Below are 15,318 nucleotides of genomic sequence, written 5' to 3'. Positions count from 1 at the left end.
TTGACTACATGCAGCAAATTAATAAATATTTGGTGTCTAAAAGTATCACATCAATCTTCACTCATGTACCACTAATAAACAAAAAAGGATGCATCCATATGTCCAAGTACTGACACTGTGACAAGGAACATAATTTGGTTATAGGAGGGGTATGGTAACCCAAAGGTTGTTCAAGTGAAACATCTACCATTTCTCACCATTAGCTATTCAGATTAGGGCTGACTAGTGTTGAAGTCCACAGTTGACCACCCTGGGTTTACAAAATTAGGTAGTAAACCAATACACACTTACCTAGGAGTAAGTCACACTGAACTCAACTGGACTTACTTCTGAATAGACAAACATAACAATTAAATGGTGAAGCATTTCTTTCTTTATACATTTTGCTGCCGACAGACAGCACCTGACATACATGAAGGAAAGCTTGGAAAAAGGCAAAAAGGGAAAAAAGACTTTGGAAGTTTATTCTTTGATAAAATTTAAACTGAAACTGATGGACTTTGCTATTAACATTTTCCTAAATGCACAAAAGTCTATTCACAGGGAAGTCTGTGTTTTCTCTAAGACATTAAATTAGAGCTACATGAGTGACACAGAAGATGAAGTTTCTATTCAAGAGCAAAGTCCAACAATCATTTTGGTAAAGCAATGGCCTTTTCTTGTTAATGAGTTTAAAGAAAAAGTCTTCCTATACAAAATTACAATACAGAGAACGCATACAATTACAATACAAGGGGCTATTTGTTAATAACTAGCATCTAGAACAGAACTTTTATAATAAAACACAGAGAAATTAAAATCAGTTTCTTCTCTTTTTTTTTAACTGGGAAAATTGAGACAAATTCCAAAGTTCATTGGAGAAACACTTTCAGACTCTTACGCATAAAAGTGGCATTTCATTTTTTTTTTAAAAAAAGGAATTTGGTTTGGTAAATGAAGCCAGTTCCTTTACAACCCAAAGAGCAGAAGCCAGAAGAACTCAAGCACATCATGCCGAGAGGTAGAGAGGTGTCCATATATAATCACAATCTTCTATTGGTTTTCTTTTTTATTTTTGTCTGAGGTAATTAGCTGTGTGTGTCAAGTTGTAGACTCAAAAGTATTGGCAAAAAAAAGCAACATTGACAAGTTACACTAACAACCTCTTTCCTCTCCTCAACAGGTCCTAAAAATTTAATTAGATGCATCTGAATTAATGCTTCCGGGATCTCCGGCAGGTGAAGTGATTGATGAAGGGGTTGTAGCGTCCTGCCAGCTGCCATTAGCCTGAAGAGGGAATAAATGCATTTTGTTGTTAAGTCCACAAGGTGTTACTTGCATCCTAAACCATTTTGTTTACGATTTCCCATATCACAACAGGAGAGCATTATGCCATAGGCAAGACACGTACTTTGTTCCAGAAGACTTAGCTTCAGAGCAAAAGTCTTGACACTGCAGTTCACTTTCTGGGACAAGGAAGGAAAAGTATGACGTGAATGCTGCTTCTGCTGCATTTATTTCACGGCTTCTCCTCTTTTCCTAATTGGGATTCCTTTCCTCTTGCCCAACTTCTCCTGCTAACTTGTCTAAATGGATAATGCTTTATTGCCTATGACTGTGAATTATCAAACAGAATTCAGATCACAAGGTAAAATAATGTGTACAGCAACAGCCATTCCCACATACCTTTTCGTTCCCAAATACAGATTTAGGGATAGGAGACAATGTATAGTCAGTTTGTGGATTTCAGGAAAGGTTAGTTGTATGCAAGCATGCTGTCTCACATGCTCTCAAAATCTCTTCCCCGCCCCCACCCCAATCTCTCCAACTGGCAGTTCAGTCCTCCAATAGGAGGGACCTGGAGGGTGCTCTTTCCTTTTAATCCACTCAGCCAGTTGGAACAGATTGGTAAATCAGCTTTTTGTTCTGACCATTCCTAACCATTAATAATTCTGGTTTTCACAGTACCATGAATGATACAGTGGAGAGATTTTCTTACAGTCTAAAGTAAAGAGGGGAAGATGGTCCCCTAAATGACAATGATTGGGGACAGGCTATTTCATATTCTTTGGAATAGCAACACCACAGGTAATGTCACAGTTCAGAGTTATTTTAATTGTATCTGCAGAGGTGGTCGCATCAACCTCCATTGCCATGTCAGACTTCTGCAGCTCAAAGACATTCCCTTTCAAATCAGAAGCTCCTTACGTCAATGCGCTGTGTCGAATATAGAGGGTTCCCCACAATGCTGTCATATCTTCCTGCCTGGTGTATGACATGGTGTAAGGAATCCATCTGCAACAATACAACCATTTTGGCAAAAGAAAAAGGGGAGAGGGGAACACTCGGTTACACAGCTATTTCAGTCACTGACCAAAATTCACGACCCCTACTCCCTTTATGCAGCTTCCAATGGGACCCTGAAACATTATTGTACCAAGATGGATTAAGAGCTGTAAGCTAAATCTTCATTTGTTCTCTCTCATTATATACATATTCTACAGCAGACTCCATCTCTCCAGCACTGTGACACAACTGTGTGTTTTACACAAAGAGCAAAGACTGCCATCAGACTGAAAAGAGTTGCAAAAAAAGATGATGATGATGCATGAACCTCTCGGCCCAATTGTTTGGAGAAAGGAAACATAAATGGCCCCATCCCCTCTGATTTGGAACATGTGGTGCAGGACACCTGCACTGCATGAGGGCTTTCTCTCATGAAGGAATCTGGGACACTTGGAAATGATTCAGCAGGAGCAATAAACACTGACTATGTAGCCTGTCTGATGTACAGCAGTAACATCATCATGTACACTAACAGCGACGTTTAATAGCATAGTGTTTCTTAGCAGCTGTATAGTTTCACTACTGCTCAAACACAATAATACAAGCTAAGATATATGTTCGTATTGAAGTTAGTGTCAAATCTTCCTAAACCTAGTGTGGAAGTACTTAGGCATATAAATGTCTATGGGAACAGTGCTATCCTCTTGTGCATGACATCAGTAGGTTGTAGCATCACCACAGATCCTATGGGCCAGGCTAACAGTCAAATTCCTTAGAACATATTTCTGAATTTACAACACAGTTTAGCAGGAGAGATAGAAAGTGTCGCAAATGCCAGCCTAAAACAGAATGAATAGGCCTTTCCTAGCTTGAGCTTGCACTGGAAGAGTGACACTGGATAAAATGCCCAGAGATCCTATTTATGGAGTTTTAACCATTGTGTTGTAACATTCCAAAGAGAGTGTGAATTCTAATTGTCTAAGCTGCAAAGGATTTGTCACACAGTTTTCTCTGCACACCCACCTGTGACTGCACATTGGCTCCCACTGGCGAGTTCTGGTATGAAGTGAGTGACTGCAGGTTTATAAAGGAATCTCCAGAATTTGTCATTTTAAATGACCCAGAGGAACCTGAAGAGGAAAAGAAGTTACCTAAGGGTATGTCTGCACCCACTCATTTTTGCGTAATCTGTCACAGACAATAGCACAAGTTGTTCTTCTTCACCTGAAGTAGCACTAATTATTTTCATGTAGAACTCTGCTTCTGGGGCTGAGTGCATTGTTTCTGATTTCATACAGCCCTGGATATTTCATTATTCCCTCTCAAGGACTCCTTCTTTAATTTCCCCCAGAATATATGCACAGCAGCATGAGGTTTTTCCAGGTTGTTGGGGAGAAAAATCCACCTGATAACCAGTACCAAATAATGTTCTCATCCCTGGGTTCCTGACAATCTTTTCAGAAGGAGGTATTTTTCAGGAAGGCCATTTACAGTAGATGGAAGTCAGGAAGACTAAAATTGCCTCCAGGAGAAAACAAGACATAGTATTCCTCCAAAAGCAGTTATCAGCTGCATACAATATATGGGCAAATCTGACTTTCAGGTAGAAACTGAGGCCCAAAACACACTGCACAAATAATCCAGTTTGAGACTGCTTTAACTGCCCTGGCTCAATACTAGGGTATTCTGGGAACTGTAGTTTTGTGAGCTATTTAGTCTTCTCAGCCAGAGAGCTCTGGTGCCACAATAAACTACAGCTCCCACAATTCCCTAGCACTGAGCCAAGTCAGTTAAAGCGATCTTAAACAGGATGATTTCTGCAGTGTGTTTTGGACCTGAGACAATAGCCAACATCAAAGCTGTGCTTCATAAATCACAATAATTTATCATTATCACAAAACAGTATTTTTCACGATAAGTCAAACATGTATCTTTGTAACACTAACAGTCCATAGATAGTAAATTATACAGTGATGATGCCTTGGACTTGGAGAACTGTTGCATATGTTTATGATGATAGTAAAGAAATCACCGGTTTTTCATTCATTTCTTAGAAACCTCAGCTAAAAAGGGGTCTGGCCCACCAAGCAAGGACGGCTGACTACAGCCTTGGTATATGCATGGGAAAGTTAATAATACTGTGAAAATGAGGGGCAAAATGAAGTGAAATGAAGCATGAAATGAAGCAATGTGCAAATAGTAGCAACTAAATCCACTGAGGTAATTCCAGGTTCCAAGGTGTAACAAACAACCTGCTGTTCTTCAGAAGGAACAGAAATCTCCAAACAAAAATAATTCAATACAGGTAACTACGGTAGTGAGGTTTGTCCAAAAAACCAGAAAAATAAACCAGACATGTCTAGTGATGCCTATTAATAATTTACACTGAAGAAGAGCAACTGGTCTGAAAGATACTGGGAACTGGAAATGTTTATTGGTACTCATTGTGCTGCTACACTCATATGTAGATCAGTCAGCAGGAATCTCTGAACAGAGAAAATGGATAAATACTGGCAGAAAGAATCACAAGGCACTGGTTTGGAGCCATTTTCCAACAGGGTCCACAACATCTATTCACCCTGTTTTACCCTTTTAGATTTCATGTTTTAAATGCAGCCTTTCTGAACTCACCAGAATTAGGGGTAGGTGGAGAGCTTGTTTGGTTGCCCTGGGCTACCACATTGGTAGCATCCACTGCTGTTTTGGCTGCATAAATGTTAGCCTCCTCCTGGAATTTTCCCATATTTTTCTTGTACCGGATTCTCTTGTTACCAAACCAGTTAGAGACCTGAAGTAATAATTCAGTGTACAATCAAGTGATACAATCAACAGAGTATAGAAGACAGAAACTATTCTCACTATGGGTAAAATAAAACCACACTTTTGGATAACATCCAAGAACTGAGTTTATCCAAATACGATTTAACAAATGTGGCAACACTCAGGTTTATAATCAATCAGATCAGCTTCCTGCCTGCCCCCCCGCCCCCCCCCCCAAAAAAAAACCTGACTTTAACCAGCCTAAGCAGGTCATGTAGTAAGGAGTAACACTTGAAATGTTTCCAGGTTATGTTTGCTATCAGATTGAGGTCTACATTTTGGACTTTGGCTCTGGAGAGCAGGTTTTGACTTCCCGCTCTATCATTGAAACCCACTGGGTGACATTGAGAGAGTCACATTCTCAGCCCCAGAAAACTCCATGATGTCTTAAGCAGTAGTGTCTCCATATTGGTGTCACCCGATGCGGGGGGGAAAGGGTTCCTGGAGGCAGGGCTTTCCCATGCACCCTACCCCCTCCTGTGCCATCCTCGTGTTCCCCTGCGCATGCTCCCCTGCGCCATCCCACATGGGGCAGCATGGGGGGAGGGAGCATGCACTGCCCCATCTGGGATGGTGTGGCAGGGAGGGTACGTGCAAGGGGGAGCAGGATGGTGAGACTGCTTGCAGGGACAGTGTAGGGGGGGAGCCCAGCTAGGTGTAACCGTCCTTCTGGGGTGTCACCTGGTGCGGGCCACACCACTGCACCCCCCTTGTGACATCACTGGTTTTAGTCAACTAAGCCAGAAATGACTTGAAGGCACACGCACCAATATAACAAAAAAGAAAGAAAAAGAAAAGAAAAAAACAGAACAGCCAAATCTGATAAATCTGCAAAAGCAAGGATAAAGTGTTCTGTTACTCATTCTTCTGTCCAGCTAAATCATGAAATCAAGAGAATGATTTAAAAATCAAATTTCCAATGTTTAGTTCAGATAATTCTTTAAACTAAAACAAATACCACACCAACAGCTGTTTAATGCCTAGATAGTGCACTGACTGATCATCTTTATACTACAGTTTAAATACATATACAGTGGAACCTCGCCTTACGCAGGGGATCCGTTCCGGAACCACCACCCCCCACGTAAGGTGAATTCTGCCTATGCTTGAGCCCCATTATAGTGAATGGGGGCTTGTGCACATGGCAGTGCAGTGCATACGGTGGCCACGTATGCCATTGAAAGTATTGCAGTGCGGCTTCCACGTAAACTGGAAGCTGCATATGGCGCGCCCACATATGGAACGGGAGCACTGTAGTTTTCAGAGTGCAATCCTATGGTCCTTGGCAGGTAATTCCTCAGCTGACACTGATCTGTCACCATTATCAAACGGCAGGAGTGACTAGATGAAGTCTGTCTGGTTCAGTCAGGAAAAGTCTTGAGCCTACTGAATCCAGAGCCCACTCATTCTTTAAAAAAAAATCCCTAAAAAAGAAGAACTGGACCAGCTCTGAAGTTGTGTGATTTTCCCTCTGAGCCTTCGAGGGATTTTTAAAAAGTTGACTAAAGCTGATAAAAAGTCAAGGGGTCAAGGATTATTGGACTAAAACTCTTACCATTCCTTACTACTGCCTATACATGTCAGGACTGGTGGAATTTGCAGTCCAACAATATCTGGAAGGCCACACAATTCTCAAACCTCCCCCACTGAAATAACTGAAAATACATAGCCATGTTTGGTGGAAGTAGTCTCTGTCATGTTACACAGCCTACCTGTGAGACTGTGATGCCTCCTTTCTTTGCTAACTCTTCTTTGGCTTCTTCACTGGGGTAAGGATTGCTCAGATGTGAATAAAAATACTCATTCAGGACTTCTGTTGCCTGTTTGCTGAAGTTGCGTCGTTTACGCCTGAGAATGGGGATACATTGAAATTATTCAGACTCCTTATGTTAAAGCATATTATGCACTGACCTAAAGAATGGAAATAAGAGCCAGAAAGAGCTCACACAGCTCATACCAGCTTGGGAAAAAGGAAGCATGTAAATAAACCACTGCAGTGTAATTAGGGTTGCCATAAATCAGGACCTCCAAACCGGGACAAATGTAGGACAAAATTACAAAATGTAGGACTTTTTTTTTTTTTTAGTTGAGCCTCCATTTAAAAAAAAGTGTCCTACATTTTATAATTAAATCGCTGGCGGCCCCGCGCACTCCTTCCCGGCCTCTGCGGAGGCCTCAGTCTCCTCAGAGGCCAGGAAGGAGGGTGCTGGGCCGCCGGCGATCGGAGGGCCTCACCTCCTTCTCGGTCTCCTCAGAAGCTGGGAAAGAGGGCGCGGGGCCGCCAGTGATTGCCAGGGCCTCCCCTCCTTCTCGAAGGCTGGGAAAGAGGGCGCGGGGCCGCCAGTGATTGCCAGGGCCTCCCCTCCTTCTCGGTCTTCTCGGAGGCCGGGAAGGAGGGCGCTGGGCCGCCAGCAATCGCCAGGGCCTCCCCTCCTTCCCGGTCTCCTCGGAGGCCGGGAAGGAGGGCGCTGGGCTGCCGGCGATCGCCAGGGCCTCCCCTCCTTCCCGGTCTCCTCGGAGGCCGGGAAGGAGGGAGGAGGCCGCAGGGAGGCAGGGAGGGTGGCACGGCCGCGCGCAGGAGGTGCCGCCTCCCCCTTCGCCTCCTCCGCCCCAGGCCTCACTGCTCTCCCCTTGCTCCACGCAGACATGCGAGGTGGAGGAGGAGGAGGGCAGCGAGGCCCCGTGGGTTGCGGTGCAACCCTGCTGCAACCGGGTTTGTCCCGTTTTTGGCGGCACCCGTGATGGGAGCGGGCAGGTGCCGACAAAACCGGGAAAATCCCGGTTGCAGCCGGGTTATGGCAACCCTAAGTGTAATACATGTGGCTCAAGCTATAGCTCTGTTTTGTTTTTTTTAAACTGGGAACTACTACTCTACTGAAATACCTGAGGTTTTCTAAGACATAATTCATATTGAAGCAAAAACAAATACTATTTAAAAGTCACAGTATGGATACAATAAACAGAACTACCAGGACTCGGGAAAAATGGGAAGACAGAAGGGTAATGGAGGAGGTGGGGACAGGGCTGAAAATACCAGCTGAATGAGGACAATAATACTTCAAGGACTTCTACCAAAGGCAAATCTGGTCTCCAGATTTCAACTTGAAAAATCTTTTTCTAGGTTGAAAATATTTTTATTAAAAAATCTGAATTGCAAATACAAAGACACCACTTTAACTGCCCTGGCTCAATACCAGGGAATTCTGGGAACTGTAGTTTTGTGAGACATTTAGCCTTCTCTGTCAGACAGCTCTGGTGCCACAACAATTGCCAGGATGCCCTAGCACTGAGCCAGGGCAGTTAAAGCGATTTCAAACTGGATTATTTCTGCAGTATGTTTTGGATTAAAGAGAGTAAGAAGGGTACAAAATTTACATACAAAACTCTCAAGGCTTTTACATACAAAAGTACCACCATATCCAGTTAGTCTGGTTTTTTTTTTAGAATTTCTGTCCTACATTCCAACAAAGCATTGAAAGCAGCAATAAAAGGAGCAGATAGCAAGAGATAGTATATGTCCCTCTAAAACTCTGATACAATCAAGCCATGAATTGAAAGACAGACCAGTGTTCTGACTCAATATATATGGCAACTACTTGTGTTCATACAGGAACATGGTCTCTCAAATCATTTGAAATAGAGCCAAGTCTTGATAGACACAGTTTAAAAAGAAAGGAACAATTCAATGAATAAAAATTACATACACGTGACACAATATATGAATAGTATTTGCTGCATCTGCAAGATAGTACCCAAAGATGTCAATGACTAAGACACATATTTATGCCGTCTACTTCTTAGAGATGCTGACAGGGGCTTGCACAATGTAAGACTCTGTAAAATTCTATCCAGCCAACTTCCTGATGGCAGTATCTGTACTGAATATTACTTGTGTATTACCTTGCATCAAGAAACCGTGAGCGTAAGATCATCACCGCCTCACATGTGCTCTGTTTCAGCTGCATCTGGATGGTGCTGAACTTCCCATGAATTATATTCACCATACGCTCAATTTCTTTGGGCGATATTGGCCTTGTTCTACTCTGTTCCCGGAGCAGGTTCATAACATGGGTGGTGAACTCACTGCAAGCCTAGAAATAAGTATAAAAATAAGTATATGTAACAGAAGATAAGGCAAAAGATTTCTCATATCAGGCCTCAGTTCATCAGCACATTTAACCCATAAGAGAAAAGTGGGAGTCAAAATTACTACACAAGGAAAAGAATTTGTCATTACCTGCAGTGTCTATATTTATGTATGTTACATCCCTAAAAGAAATATTTTTGGTTACTTTACCCGGCTTTATTGGGATTTGTTGCCAGAACTGGATCATACTTTGTAGCTTTCATCAGAAAGATCTGACTAGAATACCTCCATAGTATCATAACTTTTTATAATGAATGGACAGATCATAAAACCATTCTACATTGTCAAATCTTTTTCTTCTCTACATTTAGGCCTGTACCATCTGATAATACATACACACAAAAGGCCCCTATTGTACCAGTCCCTGGAAATCAGACTGTGTCCTGCTGAAAGGCACAGAAGTTGCATTAGAAAACTTCTGAAGAGGTTATAGAAGAATTTAAAAGAGTCCTAAAGAAAATTCCCCAATAAACATAGAAGCTGGTTTTGGCTTTTGGAGAATGATAGATACTATCTATGCAAACTATTGGTCTGGTAAAATGGGGTAGTTCTGAAGAGGAAAGTCATGTGAAACTGTTGCCTCAACTACCTTTAATGCAACCAAAGACCAAGCAAGGGTACATCCATGAAGAAAGAAATTTCCCACCCCAAAATAACACAAAACTGCAGCCTAAATTACATACCCTGCCATTTTTATTTTCACATGATGAATAGTTGGATCGATTATTACATTTTTTTAAAAAAACAGTATACTCCCTGCTCTGTGACCACAAAGAAAAAAACTATTAATTGTTGTTAACTAAGATGATAAAAACTCTTCCATGCAGAAAGATCACCTGTTCATATTTCTCTAGCTCAGAGTGGTATATCTGTCGGATCTGTGACAGCTTGGCCCTGTAGTCAGAGTGTTCAATGCTATTGTCATTTGGACAGCCACCTGATGTTGCTGCTATGGCCGCTGGTCCTCCTCTTCCCCGCTTCTCAGGCCCGGAGACACCCTCAGCCAGCAACATGTTATCTAGTCTCATTAGCTGAGCATCAGGGGGGTCTTCTTCCTGAATACCACGTATACTTAACACTGCATAGATATAAACAAGGAGCAGAAGTTTATTTCAACAGCAGAAAAATAAATTAGGAGATCATTATTTCCCTGTGTTCTCTATGAATAGATAGCAGGAACATAGATTTATAGAGTGGGAAGAGACCTCAAGGGCCATCCAGTCCAACCCCCTGCCATGCTGGAAATCACATTCAAAACAGGATCTTAAAAACATTGCAAATGGATATCACGTGAATGAAAGGCCAAGAAAGATTGAATGTTTACTTTTCCCTGCATAATTAGTTCAACTGCAGACCTGAAAGGTGAGGCTATTAAAAGGAAAATAGGACAGAGCTATATTGAAAAGTTAAGATATGGGAATCAGGAGTAATAGCATCTATAAGTAATAGTACATTGCCTTCATAAGATACATATATGTAGCAGATATGGGAGGCCAAGGAGAATATAGCCTCCTGCAAACCTCAGAATTTTAACTAACATAAGAAATTATAGACAATCTGTATATAAGAAGTTCATATGTAACCAAACATATATGGTGAGAGAATTAACTGCATACACTGGCTGTGAGTCTGTCTCACATCTGCAGAGCACAAAGTTTGTAAAAAAAATATTTAAATGTCCTCCTTGAGTGCTCAAACTGGGTTTTACAGTGCCTTACCCTCCTTTGTGATTAGGACATATGGTCACCCTGATCCTGCCTGACCACAGGAAGGTGGCACAAGGAGGAAGTCACTGTGGATGGAGGTGATGAATTGCATTTTCAACTATGTTTGCTTAAATCTCTTAGCGGGATACTAGCTAATTTGAAGCAAGGCTGCTCTTCTGAGATAGACAAAAACTGCATTCTTGAGCACTCAAAGTCATCTGTTTTCTGGGGACTCTCTTCCCTAAAACCAGGCACCTAGAGATTCATTTTTTCTACAGAGAAGTATGTGCCACTTCCTCAACTGCAGGAAACGTGATACAGACTTTCAAAACTAGGCAGCTATGCAAGAGCACGCAGTGTTGTAATGACTTCTTTGTCTACACTAGAAACCAGTGTTGCAAGGAGGATCTTCAGGCCTGTATCTCTTTATTTGGCCCAACAAAGATTAGAGGTTTTTTTTTAAAAAAAACGGGCCTGACAAATGGGCTGCTGAAATAAGTTAAAGTATGCTGTGTTACTATTCTCTCCCCCCCTTCCCACCAAGGAACTCCAAATGCCTTCTATAGGCCTCTCCTTATCCCAGTCTACCATCACACAGTGCTAACTGGTACAATGTGACCTAGTGAATTTCACTATTGAGTAGGGATGATCTCAATCTACTTTATCTACATTACATTGGTTGCTCTTCTTCCAATATGTGATGCTGTCTGAAGGACCTTGCTGGCACCTTATTTTGTTCCCCCACACCCTACTCATCTCTCTCTGTCACATTGTACTTTCAATGTTATTTAACTTGCAGAGCTCCCTTCATTCTCAGTTCCTTCACTCTCAACTCCAAGTAACTATAACCAGAGGCAAGGTATTGGAGGAAGCATGCCAAAGCTGTTGTTTCCACCCAAGGTTACTATCACAAAACCAATGGCTATGGCGGCTTATGGGTGCAGCCACCACTGTAACCCCAACAGTTGCAGCACAGAAGTGAAATTCCACATATGTGAACCCTGAATGCTCCTCTTGACTGTTTGCTTCATCAGCCCTCCCGATGACCCTTCTATTAATATTCCAGAACCTCTCATTAGTCACAAATAATTCTTATTAAGACCAAAAGCATTAACTGATTAGCACTGAATAATTAGTTACAGTTTATAGTGTGGGTTTTTAATTGCACATTAACCAAAGTTCCCACGTAAAAGAGCAGTTCTTCATTAAGGCAACATATTTAAAATCATTTTCCAAACAAAGAGTGGATTTGTCTCTGCTAATTAGCTGAGAGAAACTGTTATCTTCATTAAATGGCCTCAAAATATCAATTGAGCCAAATTACCTTAATATTTATACGAATCAGTTAATTAATCAATTAAATGAGTAATAGTACGACAATAAAGTGACTAAAAGAATCCTTTCAATTGGTTGGCAGCCCTAATTTTTATGGATGTTTTTAATGGACAATTCTCAGCACCATAAACCCCTGAGAACCTGTGCAGTCACATATACTCACATGCCATGGTTCATTCTGATCCCTAATCATAACACTCTCTACATATTCATCAAAATGGAAAATAATTAGACTGAGCCAAGTGAAATTCCCATCATTTCTAATTAGCCCTTAATTAAAACACATCACAACCTAAGGTACTGAGGCCTCACTCAATATGCAAATACAATCATTGCAATATATTTACATATCATTAATTAACATGCTGCAGTGCTGTAATGAACTGTACAAGAGCACTGGTGCCAAAACAAGAATGATATGCAATTTGTTTAAGCTTGTTTTCTAATGCAGATTTTCTCTTCCATGTGGCAAAAGAGCATTGGGGCTCATATTCCTTAACAGAGAGGGAAAGCATATCTATGTATTAACTAAATATGCAAGAGACAGACACAGTGTTGTACAGTTTCAGGCAATACAACTTCAGCTTGAAATGCTAAATTCTTTTTAGGAAGAGAAGTAGGGACAAGGAAGGACCCAAAGGCCTGTTACAGACAGCCAAAATAAAGCTGCTTCGAGTCACAATGGAGGTATGGTGTTTCAATGATGCATGCGTCCTAAGAGTCCAGAAGCCACACCAAAGCCATGCTCCAGTCTGGAGCGTGGCTTTGGTGCGACTTCTGGATTCTTAGGACGCATGCATCATTGAAACACCATACCTCCACTGTGACTCGAAGCAGCTTTATTTTGGCTGTCTGTAACAGGCCAAAGTGTTGGAGGACAGAAAGAAATGCAACAAAAATAGGAGCACATGTGAACAACAGAGTGAAATATTTGAGGGGAGAATTCTTACAGTGAAGAATGTGTTTGCCATGTCTTCCAAAAAAGCACTAAGAAGTTAACTATATACACTAATTTGTTTATGTGGAACAGGTAAAAGCAAACTGAGGTTCTGAGAGCTCCCTCCCGCTCTCATGGAGTTCCCAAGCGGTCCCCAGAATATCATCTGGCTCCAAAGAAACTACCCTTACCAAGCTGAGAGGAAGGACAGAATCACTTTCCCAATGCTACAAAGTGGCAGCAGAGGCTTTCGTAGAATCTTTGCTTTATTATACACCTTGGCTGTTGTTATTCACTTTAGCTAGCCTAGGAGGGATTTTAGTGAGGAAGTATTTCAAGAAGTCATATATTCCAGCTCTACCCACTGAGTCAATGTTGTCCTTGTTCATTAAAAACAAGGCTCCAGTTTAAAAGGAGCTGGCAACTAGGGATGTGAAATACTCCAGTTTAACAAGGCTTCAGCAGCACTTCTATGCACACTTGCTTGGGAGTAAGCCCCACTGAATTTAGTGAGATTAACGTCTGAGAAGACAAGCACAGAATCAGGCCTGATACGTAACAGTCATGAGAAACTTAATTGCTACTACCGTACTTAAGAATACAGATATGGATGTATATAATAACCAAGAACAGAAATCCTATATTTGAATCCCAGGATTGAGATTCTTCTCTCCTTTTTAAAGTTCTCATCTGGATGCCCTCCTCAGTACAGGAGGGCATCTAAACGAAGATTACATGTTACTAGAGCCACCTTATGGTCATCTTACATGCATGAAGCAATGCTTCCTGGGTCTCTAATACAAAGGATTCATCAGGAAGAAGATCACTTCCCCTGTCAAGTCCTCTCTCTACATGCCAGGAACTGGCAGGATGGGGCAGACACATGTTATCTTCTCACACATACATCCTATTCATTTATAATGGAGGGGAGTCATCTCTTAAGGAGCAAATGGAGTTTGTGAGTGAGCCACTGGACCATGCTCCTATCACTCATTCTATTTCCATTTAATCTACTGCTCCAGCCACTCTTCTCTGTTCCCAGCTTATTTCTGCTATCAACAGACTGAGAGAAAATAAAGCACAGAAGAGAAGAATCAGTACCTATCTCTCATTCATTTCTTTATGGTTAAGAAAACTCAAGCCTCCCATTTCCAAACTTCTCATTTTAACAGCCAATAGCCACACCAATAGCTGCTTCATGTCTGGCCTGGCCCTCAGCTAGCAACCTTGACCCTGGCCTCAACAGCCTCAAAGAGAAGTCAGGAAGAGAGGTTCATCCACACAGCTATCCTACGTTTTGCAGATGACTGTTTAAAAACTCATTATTCTAATGCTAGGATACATTCAGCCCTGACTTTCTATAGCTACAAGCAACGTTGCACTGCTTTGCACTGTTTTGTGCAAGTGCACATTTTGGGCAAAGGAAAAGCATAGAATATGTAGTGGAGTAAAATAACCTTAACCTCAGAAATCCAGTGGCTAGGAAAGTGCAATAACTACTCCAAACCCCAGACCCACCTTGTCTCAAAAACGTATGTTTTTAGTAAGATGATTGAATTATGGGGGCATTTCATTTACAACTATGATTTTAAAATTACAGATTGTGACAAAATGTAGACATCTACTTACAGTAGTAAACACAATTCCAAAGGTAGCATTGCACCACTGCTTTGCCCCATCTCTTTTTTACCTCTTTCTCTAGTACAGGTCTGTATGAACAAGGGGCATTTCAGATGTTTCAGACTATGCCACTGATCAACCCCAGTGTGCATGGCCCATGATCATGTATACGGAGAGGTGCAGAAGACATCAGATAACCTACCCCTCCTCTACTACATGTACACATTCAACCACATCTGTGTTTTGCACACAGTAGATTTATATCAGGGATGGTCATCATCCATACTACCAAGGCCACTGGGTTCTCAGGTAGTGTTCCAGGGCCCAGGGATATATTTTGCTAATAACCCATATCTCCTTACAATTGTCTCCTAGCATCAGTTGCTATTTCTGTCTAGCACCATCTTCTGCTTCCTGCACACTCTTTTCTCAATATCGCTTGCAAAAAGTATGACTAATGCATCTGAGGAAATAGACTGAAGTCTAGG

General features: G+C 41.7%; 1 protein-coding gene across 2 annotated transcripts in view; it reads right to left on the bottom strand.

The window, feature by feature from the left end:
* Positions 1–445: 445 nt before the first annotated feature.
* The window catches only part of LOC149322795 (pre-B-cell leukemia transcription factor 4-like), a 36,418-nt gene continuing 21,545 nt past the window's right edge, over positions 446–15,318 (bottom strand). Inside the window, exons 3-9 of one of the 2 annotated variants that reach the window (XM_089483158.1) lie at positions 10,069–10,310; positions 8,986–9,176; positions 6,798–6,933; positions 4,897–5,053; positions 3,289–3,395; positions 2,188–2,274; positions 446–1,266 (exon numbers count right to left, since the gene is read on the bottom strand). In XM_089483158.1, the coding sequence (XP_089339284.1) occupies positions 1,174–1,266; positions 2,188–2,274; positions 3,289–3,395; positions 4,897–5,053; positions 6,798–6,933; positions 8,986–9,176; positions 10,069–10,310 (1,013 nt within the window). In that variant the 3' untranslated portion in view covers positions 446–1,173. The remainder of the gene's footprint in view (positions 1,267–2,187; positions 2,275–3,288; positions 3,396–4,896; positions 5,054–6,797; positions 6,934–8,985; positions 9,177–10,068; positions 10,311–15,318) is intronic. The other variant, XM_089483167.1, reaches the window with a different exon arrangement.

Source organism: Sceloporus occidentalis, unplaced genomic scaffold, assembly GCF_023333645.1.
Source record: "Sceloporus occidentalis isolate IW3139 unplaced genomic scaffold, rSceOcc1.0.p SCAF_1, whole genome shotgun sequence".
Taxonomy (NCBI): domain Eukaryota; kingdom Metazoa; phylum Chordata; class Lepidosauria; order Squamata; family Phrynosomatidae; genus Sceloporus; species Sceloporus occidentalis.
The sequence above is the reverse complement of the archived record's forward strand: the minus strand, read 5'-3'. Positions and strand labels throughout refer to the sequence as shown.